The sequence below is a fragment of the Aedes albopictus genome, chromosome 3, assembly GCF_035046485.1.
Source record: "Aedes albopictus strain Foshan chromosome 3, AalbF5, whole genome shotgun sequence".
Classification (NCBI taxonomy): domain Eukaryota; kingdom Metazoa; phylum Arthropoda; class Insecta; order Diptera; family Culicidae; genus Aedes; species Aedes albopictus.
This window is the reverse complement of record NC_085138.1, coordinates 187275354-187292132: the sequence shown is the minus strand read 5'-3', so window position 1 is coordinate 187292132 and position 16779 is coordinate 187275354. Positions and strand designations below refer to the sequence as shown.

At 43.2% G+C, this 16779-nt stretch overlaps 1 protein-coding gene across 2 annotated transcripts in view; it reads right to left on the bottom strand.

Annotated features, from left to right (window-relative positions):
- Positions 1–16779, bottom strand: part of LOC109398885 (uncharacterized) — a 91015-nt gene that overhangs the window by 42823 nt on the left and 31413 nt on the right. For both annotated transcript variants that reach the window (XM_019671335.3, XM_062856829.1), the window contains exon 3: positions 9961–10472. In XM_019671335.3, coding sequence (XP_019526880.3) covers positions 9961–10472 — 512 coding nt within the window. The remainder of the gene's footprint in view (positions 1–9960; positions 10473–16779) is intronic.

Here is a 16779-nt window from a genome sequence, read left to right as displayed (position 1 = left end):
TACCTGAAAGAGTTATACTAGGGTTCTCTGAACATGATAGAAATCTATGGAGAATAGCAGAAATCAAGCCTGTGCACAAGGGGTGGGGGGTGTTTGGGGGTTGAACCTACAACCCTCCCTCCCCCCCCCTTATTGATGTTCCATTCACTAGGTGCCTCTCCGCCTATTCTGTGCATGGGAATCTGTGAAGGGCCCATATAGCCGAGGCGGTAAACGCACGGGTATTCAGCATGACCATGCTGAGGGTGACGGGTTCGATTCCCGGTCGGTCCAGGATCTTTTCGTAAAGGAAATTTCCTTGACTTCCTTGGGCATAGAGTATCTTCGTGCCTGCCACACGATATACACATGCAAAATGGTCATTGGCAGAGGAAGCTCTCAGTTAATAACTGTGGAAGTGCTCATAGAACACTAAGCTGAGAAGCAGGCTTTGTCCCAGTGAGGACGTTACGCCAAGAAGAGAGAGAGAGAGAATCTGTGAAGTAATTTCAGCAGGAATCCCTGAAAAAAATCCAGCTAGAATTTCTGAAGGAATCATTTGAAGATTTTCTAGATCAGGGATTATTTTTTTACTGAATGAATCCCGCAGAAAATACCTGATGGAATCTTTAGAGGAATCATGGCAGGAATCTCGGATAGATGCTCCCCAGTCAACCAGTGATCGTATAAGATGTTGCATAGGATGTTAAAGTGCAAACGATATGCGTACAATTTACATGCGCCCAAATGGAGGCATGTACGCATATGGCCTCCACTTTATCATCGTATACAACATCTTATATGATTGATGGTTATCTGGGTCAGCAAGAATCCTAAAAAGAACCATAGTAGAATCCAGGATGAAATTATTAAAGAAATAACTGAAAAAACTGATATACGAGAAAATCGATATTTGTGTCAGCCTAATATATTATCGGTAATTAGTATCAACCTTGACCGGAACTTTATTAACTTGCTTTGCTGACAATGTGGAACAAATTCGGTTCCCTTGACCCAATCTCACCCTTCGAAGGGGTGAGAATCGGTCAATTTTCGTACACTTTCGTAATTTTAAGGAAAATTGATGAACTCCAAATCATTTGGACATGCATTACCAAAGATCACATTCCCAGTGATCAAAGAACTTTTTCATGCAAAGAAGCAAAAGTTATTGAACCATGAATGTCGAAATATGCATCTTTGACCCATTCTCATCCCCAACGACGGTAGTTTTAACTCTAATTTTTAGCTATACAGGGTGCGGCAGGAAAAAATGTGAAAAGTTCAAGGCACTATTACACGCTAAATATGGGATATATATGACTGTTTTTTCATGACAGTGTATCGGTCAATTTCTATATTCTAGCACTGAAAAATAAAAATGAACATATTTGATGTTTAACATGTGATAATGTAAGCCTAATAAGCGGATATCAATAAATTGCGCGCCCAATGGTCATTAAACAAAATGACTATAACAGTAACAAAATTAGCTTAAATTTGATGAACAACTAGACCACACTGATCCAGAGCCATGTAGTTTCACATACTAGATGAAATAAGTACATATATTTGATGATACTGTAGAGAAAATTAAACATTTTGTTTTACAAGATACGTAATTTAGCGACCTGTGTGCTTTTCTGCGGTTTGAAAATTCTGATAGTCTTCAGCTTCAGGCGCCGCCCTGTAAAGGTTAGTGACCAAAATGGGAAAATTTTTAATTACCTTTTCAGAAAACTAGCCTATTAGAGATCATGGAACGTTGAAACATAGATTGGTTAACGTCAAATGGACGAAAACGAGGATTGAAATTGAAAAACACTTTCGCATTTTTTCCTGCCGCATACTGTAATTAGTCAGGGCTGCAAAACGGTGAGTCGATAAGGAGAGCGTCCAACATAGCTCTGGTCCTCACAAGTTCCGACCTCATGCTTCCACGGGTCAAACGATGACAAAGACCGCCTAAGCTAAGACAAAGCTAAGAGTTGTGTGCTTAGCTTGTAGTGCAGCCGGGGCACTGTTGTCCTTCTGACTTCAGCTAGATTGAGGAGGTACGTCCCGAGCGTCTGTACACCAAGGAGGTGCGGCTCAAACAGCGTCTGTTCTGGCATCCAGCGGCTGAATATGAAACGCTATATCGCGTCAGCTATACCTAAGGTGGCAGCCCCACCAACGCGATGTAGGCAGCGCGACCCCGGTAAGGTAGCCTGTCGAAGCCTTTCAACACTACGAAAAATGAAGTAAGAAATAGAATATGCGAACGATACTCTCGAAAACCGACCCGGCAACGAAATAAGGACTATGATTGAAAACTCGGTACCTGGAACGTTAGGACCATGAACCTGGACGAGTGAGCCTTTTGGCTCGTGAATTGCAGAAAGTTGGTGTGTGCGTGACTGCTATACAGGAAGTGCGGTGGCCCAAAACTGGTGAACGTGAATTCAGGGCGGTGGATCCCGTCGCCAACACATCGTTCAAATATAACATCTACCACAGCGGAAGCGATAAGGTAGAACATGGGGTCGGATTCATAGTGATTGGGAAACAGATGAAGCGAGTTATGAGGTGGAAGCCGATCAACGAGCGGATCTGCGTATTGACGTTCCGGGGCAAATTCTTTAACTACAGCCTGATCAATGTATTGTCTATGCGCCGACCAACGAGAAAACCGATGATGTGAAGGATGCGTTTTACAAATGTCTTGATAAGACCTATGAAGAATGCCCAAAACACGACGTTAAGGTTGTCATCGGTAGGTCAACGCGCAGGTCGGAATCATCGGTACGGAGAGCCGTCACTAATGAAAACGGCCTGAGATTAGCCAACTTTGCTGCCGCCAGGGGGATGGCCATTAGTAGCACCTACTTTGCACGCAAGGATATCTGCAAGCACACCTGGAGACACCCAAACGGTGATACTTGCAACCAAATCGACCATGTGCTGGTAGATGGCCGACATTTCTCAGACGTAATTGATGTTAGAACTTTTCGAGGTCCCACAATCGACTCAGATCACTATCTCGTAGTTAGTAAGATTCGAGCTCGGTTATCAACCGTGTCAGACTCTAGGAACCGGCGATCGATGCGTTTCAACATCCAGCGGTTTTCGGTAGACGGTACGGTAGCTGACTATCACCAGAAGCTGGACGAGCGGATAAGTGAGATCAACGAGAGCAATAATCTCAACAGTCTACGGGAGTCCATCCACGGAGCGATGAGTACAGCAGCGCGGGAGGTGATAACTGATAGGTACTGCTCAAAGACGACCTAGAAACGGGTGGTTCGACGAGGAGTGCCAGAGGGTAACGGACGAGAAGAATGTTGCCAGAAGCCGGATGCTGGTGTCGGGGACCCGGCAGAGCAGGGAGCGATACAGGGAAGCAAGAGTAGCCGAAAAATGAATCCACCGCAAAATGAAAAAAGAGCACGAGGAAAATGTGATTGCTCAGGCGCAAGAGAGTATGGAACAGAATGATATGCGGAGATTTTACGAAACTGTCAAGCGTGTGGAGAAAAACAGTGCCTTCTCCCGTCATATGCAACGACCGCAATGGAAACTTGCTGACAGACAAGACAATGGTGGCTGCCAGGTGGAGAGAGCACTTTGAGGTATTGTTGAACGGTGGGAGTGGAAGAGCGACGGACAGAATTCGAATCGACGACGACGGACAAGCTGTGGAACCTCCAACGCTAGACGAGGTCAAGACATCCATTAGGGGACTAAAGAACAACAAGGCTGCTGGGAAGGACGAACTCCCGGCCGAGCTTCTCAAGCACGGTAGTGAGCAGCTGTATCAACTCTTACGCCGTATTATATTGAAGATATGGGAGGAGGAAGAACTGCCCGCTAGTTGGTTGGATGGTCTCTGTACGCGCCCAACGCGTGCAGAACAGAGAGGTGCCATCCATTCATCCTCAGCGACGTGCCTCCAACGAGGCGCTTTCTAACCCAATGCGCTCCGTATGGGCGGAGCCTACTTTGCAGCAAGCGCTGCGTTGACCGACTGCCAATACTATGGCAACATGTATATAAGTTGTTTCATGTTTCATTTTTCATTCAGTATCAATAAATCCATTGACGCGTACGGATCGCACAAAAAGTGTTTTTCTCTAACCAGTGCCGAAAAGTGGTGGCTAGTTCGATCGACGCGAGGATCGACTGGCGTTATTCCCTTCCTTCCACCCCGAGACGGTGGCGAGTGTGTGTGTGCTCCTTGTTCCGAGTCGGCGCTGGCGTGCAGAGCGGTGGACGTGTTGGATCCTGTTCGTCGTCGTTTGGATTGTGGTTCGCTTCCATCGATCGAGGCGATTGATGTGCGGCGGTACGTCTGCACGGAGGCGTCGTCGTTGCATCCGGTGGCAAGCAAGACACGACGGTTTCGACGGCCAGCGGTGTATCGGCATTCGAGCCGTGGTCCTTCGGCGGAGAGAACGACGCGCTGGTGGCAGTGGAGTGCACTGCTGTCGGCACTTCATCGACGTCGGCTGGTGACCGTGGCAAGCACGGTCGTCGGCATCTATTGGCTGGTGGCAGCAACGAGCGCAGCTGTCAGCATCGAGTGTCGGTGGCTTGGGTAAGTCGTTGATGCTGTAATATCAGGTGACTGCAACGAACCTACCTCCAGTGAGTGTGTACCCAACATTGGTCCGGACCGAGCCGGATAGAGCCAGTGAAGATACAGTCCATTGAAATCCCTGAGAAAGTTATTCCAATTTTGAACGAGATCGTGTCTGTGTTCCCTCCATCCTCGAGAGTTCCGTGTTTCTACGTCAAGAGAGTTGTGTCCTTCCGAATATTCGTGAGCGTTGCAACGGGTACTTTTTGTCAAGCGAGCTCGGGTTAACCGTGAATCGTAGTGCAGTGGTACCCAGATAATGTGAAGTGTGAGAGTCCTATAATACAAACTGCAGTAATAGTGATTGAGAGCCCTATCAGTGAACTTTCGTGATTGATTAAGCGAAAACGAACTATTTTGATTAGTTAGGTGATAGCCCAGTGTAGCAAGTGAGAGTGTGAGAACGATGGAGAGCTTGAAGCGGATGATCCACCAGCGTGAAGAGGTGCAGACGCGAGTGACATCGATTGTCGGAAAGCTGATCGAAGCTGCTGAGAATCCTGAGATGGTGAGCCCTTCTCAGTTGAAGGCATTTGAGAGGCAACTGGAGCAGCATTACGCAGAATATTTAGCGAAGCATGATTTGGTCATGGATGAGTGTCCGACTACACAATACGAGGATCAAGATAGGTCGTTCGATGAGTTTGATGAGCTGCATACGGACGCGCTAGTGAAGCTGAACCAGCTTAAGGATTTGTCCCGTGCCGAGCAGCGTAACAGCCCTAAGGAGATCGTGAGACGTCGAGTATTCGAGAGATCTGAGGTGGACAGGGTGCCAGCTTCCAGACCTTCAACGATGACAGAGACCAGTTCACCACCAAGAGTGTTCCACCCAGCGACAGCTAGTCCAATTGAGAAAGAGTGTGAGATTGGTGCAGGCCAGCATAGCAATCAAAAGTGTTCTTCCTTCTTGAGTGTGAGTGTGGATCAGCGTATTTCCAAGGTGAAGCAATCCGGACTGTGTTTCGACTGCCAACGGAAGGGTAGCCAGATTGGAGCTTGTACTTCGGAGGCGTCGTGTTCCAAGAGGCACCACTCGGAGTTGCATTTTGAGAAATCAACCCCACCAGAGCCAGATAAGCAAAGTCCCAGCGTAGCGTTCGAGAAGTCAGAGGTGAAAACGGTAGTCGAGTCTGTCGTTCTAGAGGAACCTGTGCATGCAACGTGCTCCAGTGTTCAGCATTATTCTAAACACGTGCTTTTGACGACGGCGTTGATGATTGTAGCTTCAGAGAGAGGAGGTGTCTATGAGGTGCGTAACGGTGTAGATTCCGAGTTTCAGATCACTATGGAATCGGGGCTGCTGAAGTGTCCTGCTGTATTGCCGGTTGTGGGAGTAGGGGGAGTCAAGTGTCAGGTTCGGCATTGTGTGAACATGACATTTACGCGAGATTTGGACTGTTCGGGGACAATGAGCGTGACAGGAGAGATCCCATCCGTACCGGTGATCGTTCCAGAGTGGAGGATTCCCACCGATATCATGTTAGCCGATCCAAAATTCAAGGAGCTGAGAGATGTGGACCAGTTCAAGCGGGCCGTCTACGTGACGTGTGCCAGCAAAGAGAGCCTGCTGCGGGAGAGCTTACAGCGAAGATTCAAACAAGGAGAGTTTGCGGATAAGAAGGCATCAGAGAGTGAAGAGCAGGAGATTGCCGAACCCTTGTGTAGAACGTGCAGACGAGACGTGAATGAGCAAGTCGTCGATCAACCACAGTTTCGAGAGTTTGTCAATGAGCAAGGAAACTGCCAGACGTTAGCGATGAAAGAGTTCCTGTTGAGCCATAGTGATCAGTCAAGCCGATCCAAGATGGACGAGTCGTGCCAAATCTTCATGATGGTGTTCGAGGATGTCAACCATGTGATTCGTGAGCAAGACGATGTGGTCCACCGACCGACCAATCGCCCAAGGCCTGCCGTACTGGAACTTGCAAGTATCAGCACAGATGTGATCGACAGCGTAGTGTGGTCTGGTGAATGGTCCGCCAAGGAGAGTCTAGTGATCGACCCTAGAGGAGGTCTGAACAAGATGCGAGAGAATGTGGTTCAGAGGGAGTATGTCGGAGGAGAAACAAGAGAGTCAGGAGCTTTGTGGATTCCATGGTGTGAGTGGTTCTTGTTCCGGAGGTGTCAAAACCCTATGCATTCCTACAAGAAAGTGACAAAGCCAAACGTCCAGCAGTTGATGAAGGAGTTGAGATGGAGCGAGAATCTTGAAGCCGGGTTGATTCGACAATCACTGGTGCAGCTTTGCGAGATCGAACATTGGCTGTGGTCAGACAGTCAGGTTAAGCTTCTGTGGATGAGAGAGAGTCCGGATCCACTTCTGGAGGGAGATCATACTTTAACGGAGGTTGGTCCTGGAAGTCTGGTGTGTGAGATGTGCAGCCGAAGATTGCTGTGTCGTTTCGATGTGCGGTGGAGCGATTACCCGAATTTACAAGCTGCCGACTATGAGTTCCAGTGCGTTGAAGAATCGATATTTGGTGATTTGAAGAAGTGTAACCATTTCCAGAGTGCCTCTGCGCATGATACGTGGGACATGAAAGAACAGATGATTTTGAAATACTTGCATTCGTGGGCTGAGTGGAAAATTTGGTGTACGTCATCGCTTAATTCAAGGGCAAAATGGACAAAGAGTGTAAAAAAGGGGTACCACTGTGCAATCAATGAGGGACGATCTAGTGGGTCATGTATGGAGGTTTGGATTTTTCGTTGCACTGTACCCCGTAAGAATGTGATCGCAGCTGTCGGCATGGATACGAAGACGATTATCCGGCCATCAATACCGTTACATTCCACCGTTTTCGACGAGCCAACGATTGTCGCTTTGGAATTCCATTCCAACCGGCGGGAGTATGTACGCGCCCAACGCGTGCAGAACAGAGAGGTGCCATCCATTCATCCTCAGCGACGTATGGGCGGAGCCTACTTTGCAGCAAGCGCTGCGTTGACCGACTGCCAATACTATGGCAACATGTATATAAGTTGTTTCATGTTTCATTTTTCATTCAGTATCAATAAATCCATTGACGCGTACGGATCGCACAAAAAGTGTTTTTCTCTAACCAGTGCCGAAAAGTGGTGGCTAGTTCGATCGACGCGAGGATCGACTGGCGTTATTCCCTTCCTTCCACCCCGAGACGGTGGCGAGTGTGTGTGTGCTCCTTGTTCCGAGTCGGCGCTGGCGTGCAGAGCGGTGGACGTGTTGGATCCTGTTCGTCGTCGTTTGGATTGTGGTTCGCTTCCATCGATCGAGGCGATTGATGTGCGGCGGTACGTCTGCACGGAGGCGTCGTCGTTGCATCCGGTGGCAAGCAAGACACGACGGTTTCGACGGCCAGCGGTGTATCGGCATTCGAGCCGTGGTCCTTCGGCGGAGAGAACGACGCGCTGGTGGCAGTGGAGTGCACTGCTGTCGGCACTTCATCGACGTCGGCTGGTGACCGTGGCAAGCACGGTCGTCGGCATCTATTGGCTGGTGGCAGCAACGAGCGCAGCTGTCAGCATCGAGTGTCGGTGGCTTGGGTAAGTCGTTGATGCTGCAATATCAGGTGAGTGCAACGAACCTACCTCCAGTGAGTGTGTACCCAACAGTCTCATTTGCCCTCTTTTCAAGAAAGGGCATCGACTGGAGTGCGCGAGTTACAGAGGAATAACACTCCCCAATTCAGCGTACAAAATTTTGTCCGGAGTTCTGTTCCACAGGCTGAGGCCGATTGAGGAGTCCTACGTCGGCGAATATCAGGCAGAATTTCGTGAGGGCCGATCAACGACGGACCAGATGTTCACCCTGCGGCAGATTCTCGATAAATTTCGGGAATACAACTTGCAGACCCATCATCTGTTTATTGCTGCAAATCGGGCCTTTTTCGGTCTGCGAAACCAGCTGAGGTCCCGCAGGCTGCAAACGAAGACAAAACTCGCGTTGTACAAGTCTCTGATTCTCCCGGTCGCTTTATACGGTCATGAAACGTGGACGTTGAAAGAAGTTGATCGGATGGAGTCTTCGAACGTAAAGTGCTGCGAACAATACTCGGCGGCATCTGGCGGCGTCGCATGAACTACGAATTGTACCAGGTATATAAAGAGATGGATATAGTGAAGCGAATACAACACGGCAGGCTGCGGTGGGCTGGACACGTAGCTCGTATGCCGGAGGAACGACAAGCTAAAATTATATTCAGCAGAGAACCAGGAAGGGGTCGTCGGCTTCGTGGAAGGCCGCGCACACGTTGGCTTTTTGCAGTTAAGGAGGACCTAAGGACTCTAAGCCTTCAGGGCGACTGGAAGCGATTGGCCCAGGACCGAAGCCAGTGGTGGCAGATACTTCATTCGGCGTAGACTCACCGCTACGAGTTGTAGCCCATCAAGTATCAAGTAAGTAAGTACTAAGCAATTGAAAATGTGTAAATTTTGTGTAAATTCCTCTGTATTTCATAAAAAAACGTGTTCTACGGGAATTTGTTCCAAAGGTTCTTTTATGGATTCCTTCGGAATTTCCTCGAAGATGTATTCCAGTACAGTCAGGTTTTTTTTTTACGCGGGGGATACGTACCGCGTAAAAAAAAACTCAGTTCAAAATTCAAAAAACCGCGTAAAAAAAGTCTCACCATTTCTCGACGAATCATGCAAAAATAAGACGATGAATTTTTTTTTGTATGGAGTTTTCATTTACGCGGCCGCGTAAATGAAAACCGCGTAAAAAAAGACCTGACTGTAATTTCATAACATTTAAGGGGCTATCCATTTATTACGTAAGGCAATTTTTCCGATTTTTCGACAACCCCCACCCCCCCTTGTAAGATTTTTTGTATGAAACTCTAAATATTTTTGTATGGTGCGTAAGATTTTTCAAAACTCCCCCCCCCCCTCCACCCATAAACCCTTACGTAATTAATGGACAGCCCCTAAGCTGTGGCTTTGTTGTAGCAGAAGTTTACTTTGTGACTGCTTAACTGTTGCATATGAAAGATTAAAAGTCAATGTGCTCATTGAAAAATCGCAGCTGAGTAGCTCTCGCAAACCGGCAAAACTATGTACACCTTGTCTTCAGAAATAATTTAATTGATGATTTTCTGAAAGTCCTCGCCAAAAAGCAAAATTATTGGCTCAAAGCAGTTTAACTTTATCTGGAAAATGTCTTCAAAAACTCCCTCAAAACGGATGGTTGTTGAATAGAGAAAAAAATAGATCTGCTATTTACAGTTTTGAAAAGTTGGATATAAATACTGGACCGGTCTCAGGGAGAGCTATTCAGCTGCTACTTTAAAGTTCATACACAGACATGATGCAGTTCATACCGTCAATGCAAATAGGTCAGGATTTACCGCATGAAACTTTCTGCAAATCAAACTTCAACTTACCCATCTCACGCCATATCGAAGTTTCCAGCTCCCTACTGAAGAGCAGCAAGCCACTAAGCAGATCGACTTGCAGATTGCTTTTGCTATCTAATCTTCCGAAGATGATTAACTCGGTCGGCAATATTTCACCAAGGACGCTCGCCACTGTACGGTGGTGGTCTCGGGTGGCGTCTTCTGCACTATCGTCCTTGCTGCGGTGTTGGCTACGGGCATTATTGCTGGTTCTGTTCCTGCTGAGGCTATCATCATTATTGTCTTGCGTCGACTTGTTGTTGTTGTTGCTGTAGGTACTGTTGGCTTCGGGTGTCTCCTGCTCCGCGCCATTATTTATGCTGCTAGTTATGGGTTTGTTCCTATTGCACTTGGATCTATAACTAACGTTGGTGTACTTATTGTTCTTGGCATCGAGTTTTCCTGTTGGGTTAGGTTCTTTACTCTGGGGAAATTGCTCACTGTTCCCGACTGAAAGCTGACCAGATACTAGAGGTTTGTTTTTGCGGCTGGTTGCCAGGCTGAAAAAATAGGAGGGAGAGAGAAAACGAGGAAGTGAAACGATGTGAAAGTTTAATTAGGACGATAGATATTGGTATCGATAAAGTAAGAACAACCTTTCCGCTTTGCGTTAGCACAAGCTATTAAAGAGATATTTGGCTCGGTGCTGGAGATGACACGAAACAATCTATTTTGTATAATATTAAACATTACATTAAAGACGTTGAGAAGTACTTAAAAAATTCACATTCTATTCGACATAAAAGAAAATGTATTCGGTTTCGACGATAGAATTTTTATATTTTTATTTGTCTCAAACTTTTCAAATTACGTTTTGCATTTCATTAAGCAGAAGAATTTCGGAACGCAATTTCTGATTACCATGTGTGGATATCGGGAATCTTTTCCATACCAAATGTAGAAATGTAATATTGAAGATATATACTGGCAGTCATTTTAAATTTTTTGACACACATCTTGTATTTTTCACAACATGTTTGTACTGCGGACATCTTTCACAAGTAAATGTCCATTCTGAATGGTTTTGGAGCAAAAACACCATCTTGATTTTTGAGCGATGATCTCAGATTTTGGGCAAACATATTGGATATTCTAGTCGTAATTCTTGAACTCCGGACATCTTACCCAAAGCAAATATACTCATCATATGGTTTAGAGCCTAAAACTCTTCAATACATCTGCCATCTTAAGTTTTGGACCGAATTTTTAATTTACGGTCGCTATTCATGGTCACCATTTCTAGACTTTGTATTCCCCATACCAAACAATTTCAAATGGTTTTGAAGCCTGAAACTCCATAAACAGTTGCCTTCTTGCGTTGTGGGCCACTATGTTGGGATTTTGGCCGCCATCTTGAGTTTTGGGCCGACATCGTAGATTCTGGTCTCCATTGGTTAATTACGCACAAAATATGTCTTCCATACTAAAGGTTACAAAAAGTCGATGTTGTTTCGCTTAAAACCGAATGCCAAGATCGGTTGTGCGAATCTCGGTTAATGAAATCTCGGCTCAACGCTTAACGTTCAATGTTTGATGCTAGCGGTACCCATAGGTGTTGCTATGAATAAGTTTTACTTTTTGCTGATATCTCAGTTAAATTGTGTTAGCCGAGCGCTCGGCTGTGCGAATCTCGACAAAAGAATGGGAATGAGCCGAGCTCAACTGAGTGTGTATCATGGGATTTGATTCAGTCTTAGATATTATTAGTTCCACCGGTGCTAGTCCGGATCATTAAAATGCCCATAACTCCGGAATGCCTGACCGATCCGGAATATTTTCAATAGCAAACAATGTGTTAAAATTCCGATTCATTTCGTGTTAAAGTCACAAAAATCGGACAACGGAAAGTAACCTAAGCAAGAGTTACCTATTTATGTGCACAGGCAAACAAACATACACACATACAGACATTATCTCAATTTGACGAGCTGAATTGGATGGTATTGTCACATATAGGGTATCGGGATGCTTCGTTGGCATAGTCCCCTCGTTCGGCCTATCTTAACGTAAACCAGAAACTCAAACAAACACGCATAATTGGAGATCGGAAAAGCTATGCGCCAAACAAATGTAACATTTTGTTTCAATTTTAGCACTTTAGAGCATTAAAATTGAATGAAAATGTCACTTTGTTTAGCTTTTGTAGACGCCATGATTCTTCGGCTTAGTGGGTAGTCTATACACATGATCATAAATGGCACGATTCTGGAACATTTCGAATTAACTTTTTAATAACTGAACATTTGATGCGACGGTCAAGGACGCTATTTTGAACCTGTATATTTGATTTCAATGAATAATAACTATTTTACAAATTAAATGTGGGCCGAATATTGAGGACATTTTTTTTTCACTATGTACCCAAATCTTAGCCCATCAGTAAGTGACGTCAAAACACCAATAAAGTGACGTCAACAACATTGCTTGCTTAAGAACCAGAAAGAACGAACAGGAAGAAAGATTTCGTTTGCGGTGACTGTAAAAATATAACACAATAATAGGGTTGCGTTGTTTTCGTAACTAAATTAAGTAAGAACTTTAATTTAAGTGATTTATTTAAAGTTTTTTGAAAATTTGGCTCCGACAATGTAATTTAAAAGTAAGATTGATAAACAAATAGAGATAATACTTCAGCAGAAATATTGAAAAAATGAGATAATGAGTGGTTCTCGTGCATGGAAAGCAACAGGCCAACGTTGTATCCACTAATAGGTGAATTTTTGTATCATAAACCGACGTTTTTTTATATTTTTTATTTTATTTTTTTTTATCTGTATTAACGAGATTTTTAGCCCTGGGCTAGTTCATCTCGGGACCCACGCTTCACTTCCCTTCCGAAGGAAGAACTCACATTTTGTGAGTTTGTCGGGAGTGGGATTCGATCCCAGGTCCTCGGCGTGACAGTCAAGTGTTCTAACCATCCAACCAGATCCGCTCCACTAGACCGACGTTGCATACCATCGCATCGAATCTTTTCAACTTAATTAAGTAAATTATTGAATATTTACGTTAGTTTACCTCCATTTGGTGAAATATGCTTTGCCTAGAGTGCGTAATAAGGTCAACATATTATTTCTAGTGCTATTAATTCATGAGCTATGGTCAAAATTGTCAAGGCGGCTTGCAAATTAGGCCAAGGAATGGTACATATACCCTAACCCTCCGAACCTTCCATCGAAAATTTGTTTTTAGGTGGAAATATAGACTTTCAGTTCCCTTTGCTGTACGTACGTGTAATCCTTTGATAAAGTCATCATTTGAATCTGCAATTGCATATTTTGATCCGTATCGGAACAACCTTGCAAACAACATACAGTAGTTACCAGTCACATTATATGCAAACATGCAATACGGTGTCTATCATAATGGCCCAATCCTGTCAAGCGTGCCATCGAGGTTCAAATTAATTAACCTTATTTTGCTTATGTACGTACGATTGCTGCCATTACGCCCTGGGCGTCAGGCTGTATCGAACAAAATGCACGCTGCAGCGGTAATAGTCCCGAAAACCGCAAGCAGTTTGCTGACTGTGTGACTGCCTAGTGTGTATGGATGATGCTGCCTCCGCTGGCCATCGCCGGGAAAATTTATGTCTCTCTGTTGAAATTGTACTCGAATGTTGTTGGTCGTTTGCATACACTCTAAAATTAGTGCACGGTTCGGTGATGGTCCACATCCCCAGCCGTGCCATGAACTGAAGTGCTTTTCCAGTCGGGTATCAGAATAGAAATAGTATCTGAATAGATGAATATGACAAACTTATACTAAATCACCTTTGATTTATTAATGAGCTGTTTTTTTTATGAACACCTTTATATTATATCTGATCTAGCTACTGGTCCGCTCTATCGTGTTTTTCATCCTCTACTTCCAGAAAGGACAATCATACTATCAATTTAAAATCCCGTAACAATTGGTTGAGATTGAAGAAACTGTCATGTAAAATGACATAATAACACACTTTAAGCATAATACTGGCATTACTGCAATGTTCGATTTTTCGTCACCGCATGTGCCGAAATAATAATAAAATGTTTATAAAAATAACTGTGAAAGATGAGTTCCATTCAAAATGCCCATTTTCGACGTGATCTAACTTTGTACTTCTATAAGGGGCCATAAAGCCACAACTGCACAGAGGTCCAATTTCGAGAAAACCTGACAGAAAATTGATTTTGTATCTTGTTACAGCACTGAATAGCTGCAGATGGAAAAAGTGCTGAATTTATGATAAAGAACACAAACAAGTTCAACCACTACAAAAGCCTATTGATATAAGTAATACAATAGCTTTCAAAAGTTTATTTGTAAGTTCTTGTGTATATCAGACAGCTGCAATGGAGAAAGAGATCGAAATAACACTTTTGGCTTCAAAATTAACATTACATGTCATTAGTACGATAAATTCTTACAGTTCGACTTTAAAGTGTCTTACAAATCTCTCCCCGCTACTCCCCGCGGAGAGATTCCGTTCAAATGCTCGTTTATGTATGCAAAATCGGTTAAAGAAAAATGCAACTGCAAAGAGCTGCCAAAACAATAGCGCCATGATGATATGTGTATAGTAAAATTGTATGAAAAACATCAATTTTGTTCGGATTTTGTTCGAAGAAATCGACAGAAAATGAAAATGCCTTCAAAATGAAATTGAGCGCTAAATCATGTTCCAATACATTCATATAGGCTAAAACTAGCAGACTACTATGATTTGGCAATTTTTGCCAGGTATTTTCAAATTTGGACCACTGTAAACTGTAAAGGCATGGGTATTCAGCTAGACTATGCAGGAATTGACGGGAAAGGAAAGGAAATTTTCTTGATTTCTTTGGCATAGAGTATTTTTGTGCTTGCCACACGATATTACACATTGAAAATGGTCATTGGCCGAGAAAGCTCTCAGTTATAAACTACTGAGCAGCAGACTTTATCCTAGTCGGGACGTTACGCTAAGAGGAAGAAGAACTAATGATTTTGAATCACTGGTAAACCTTTGCATATATTTCATTAGTTTTTTGTGCATATGATAAAAAAATGGCACACCATTCTGTTGTCAAAAACTTGGATTTTTTTATTGTTATTTTTGTGATTTTTTTCGATTCAGTATCCGTTTATATTTTAGTCATTACGATTTGTCACTCTTCTTTGTTCGGATTTCAAGTTGGGTTCCTACATGCAAATGAATGCACCGAAAAGCGAATTGCATCCATATTTTCAAACAGACGAATGAAAATGGAAGCGCTTTATAAGGGTTTGATTGAAAATCATTCGAATTGAAAAATGAAACGAACAATGATATCAAGAAAGGAGACTGTATGGCTGTTGCAGAGCAACAGTATAACTCTGTATTACCAAAAATTGGATGATAAGTACTACCACTTAGTTAAGCAACTCAAGCAACATGTACTGGGTCTCCAGTTAGCCTAGTGGTAAGGCTTTGGATCGATAATCCGGAGATGGCAGGTTCGATTCCCGTTCCGGTCGGGAAATAGTGTATCATTGTACTTGCCTCACAATTTACAAATTCAAGCAATTGACAGGTAAAGAAAGCCTTTCAATTATTGAACAACTGTGCTCAAAGAACACTATGTTGAAGTGAAGCAAGCCAAGTTCCAGTGAAAACGTAAAGCCATAAAGAAGAAGACGAAGAATCTACGCCAAATAAAAGCGTCTTTCTCCACTGGACCAAGTCTTGGGCCGCTGGAGGGAGACTGGACGTTAGGTCTTCTTCTAATCTATTATATTCTAGCGCTTGCACAGCCACTATTGGAAAACATCCTGGAAACGTCAGATGTTCTTCTGATATATATTTTTTTATCAGCATTAATATTTGAAGTATATTGGCGATGCAGTGTCACAAATATTTAAATTAATGGCCCACTATGCAGATCAATGGAGTTAAAGATATTTCGAAAATTTAATGCAATCTGAATAACCACTTGTGAAAAATCTGATTAATTTAAGATACACTCCCGATCAAAAGTTTGGGGTCACCCCCTCAAAAACATGTCATTTTTTAGGCTCATATCTTCGCCAATTTGCGTCCGATTTCAAAACCCTAGGTGTCATTCAAAAGATAATAAGTCAAAGAAACTTTGAACATGATTTAAAAGAAACTTTTTCAAAAAAAATGTAAACTTAACCCAAAGTTGCCATATTTAAAAAAAATAATAAAAACTTATGGCAGTGTCGCTGAAAATTGGGTCGACCAAATTTAAAGATGAGAGCAGTAATATGACCCATTTTCTATTAGCTTTTAACTGCTTTTTACTGAACTTAGCTAAAAAATTTAGAAAAAAGTTATTAAGTAAATTAACTCTTCATGTCATCGACCAAAAGTTTGGGGTCACCCCTCAAAATGATGTACCGGCCAAAAGTTTGGGGTTACTATCGTAAAACATGGAAAAGTGTTTTGTTGATATCTTTGTCATTATATTTCAATTCTTCTTGGCATATTTGAAACAAAATGAATGATACTTACTGCATAGACATTGAACCACGCATATTTGTTGAAATTTACATACTAAAACTTAACGTAAAGTTGCCTCATTTTTTGAAGTGTGGTGAAATGTGTTAAATTTACATAACATTTTTATATACAAAAATCGTTAAATACTTTAAGTCAAAGACATCAAACGTAAATTTAATTAATTATCTTTGAAATGAACCAAAAATAATTAAAATTGAACTATAGATGACGAAGATATCATCAAATCACTTTTCTATGTTTAACGAAAGTGACCCCAAACTTTTGCTGATACATCATATTGACGGGTGACCCCAAACTTTTGGTCGATGACATGAAGAGTT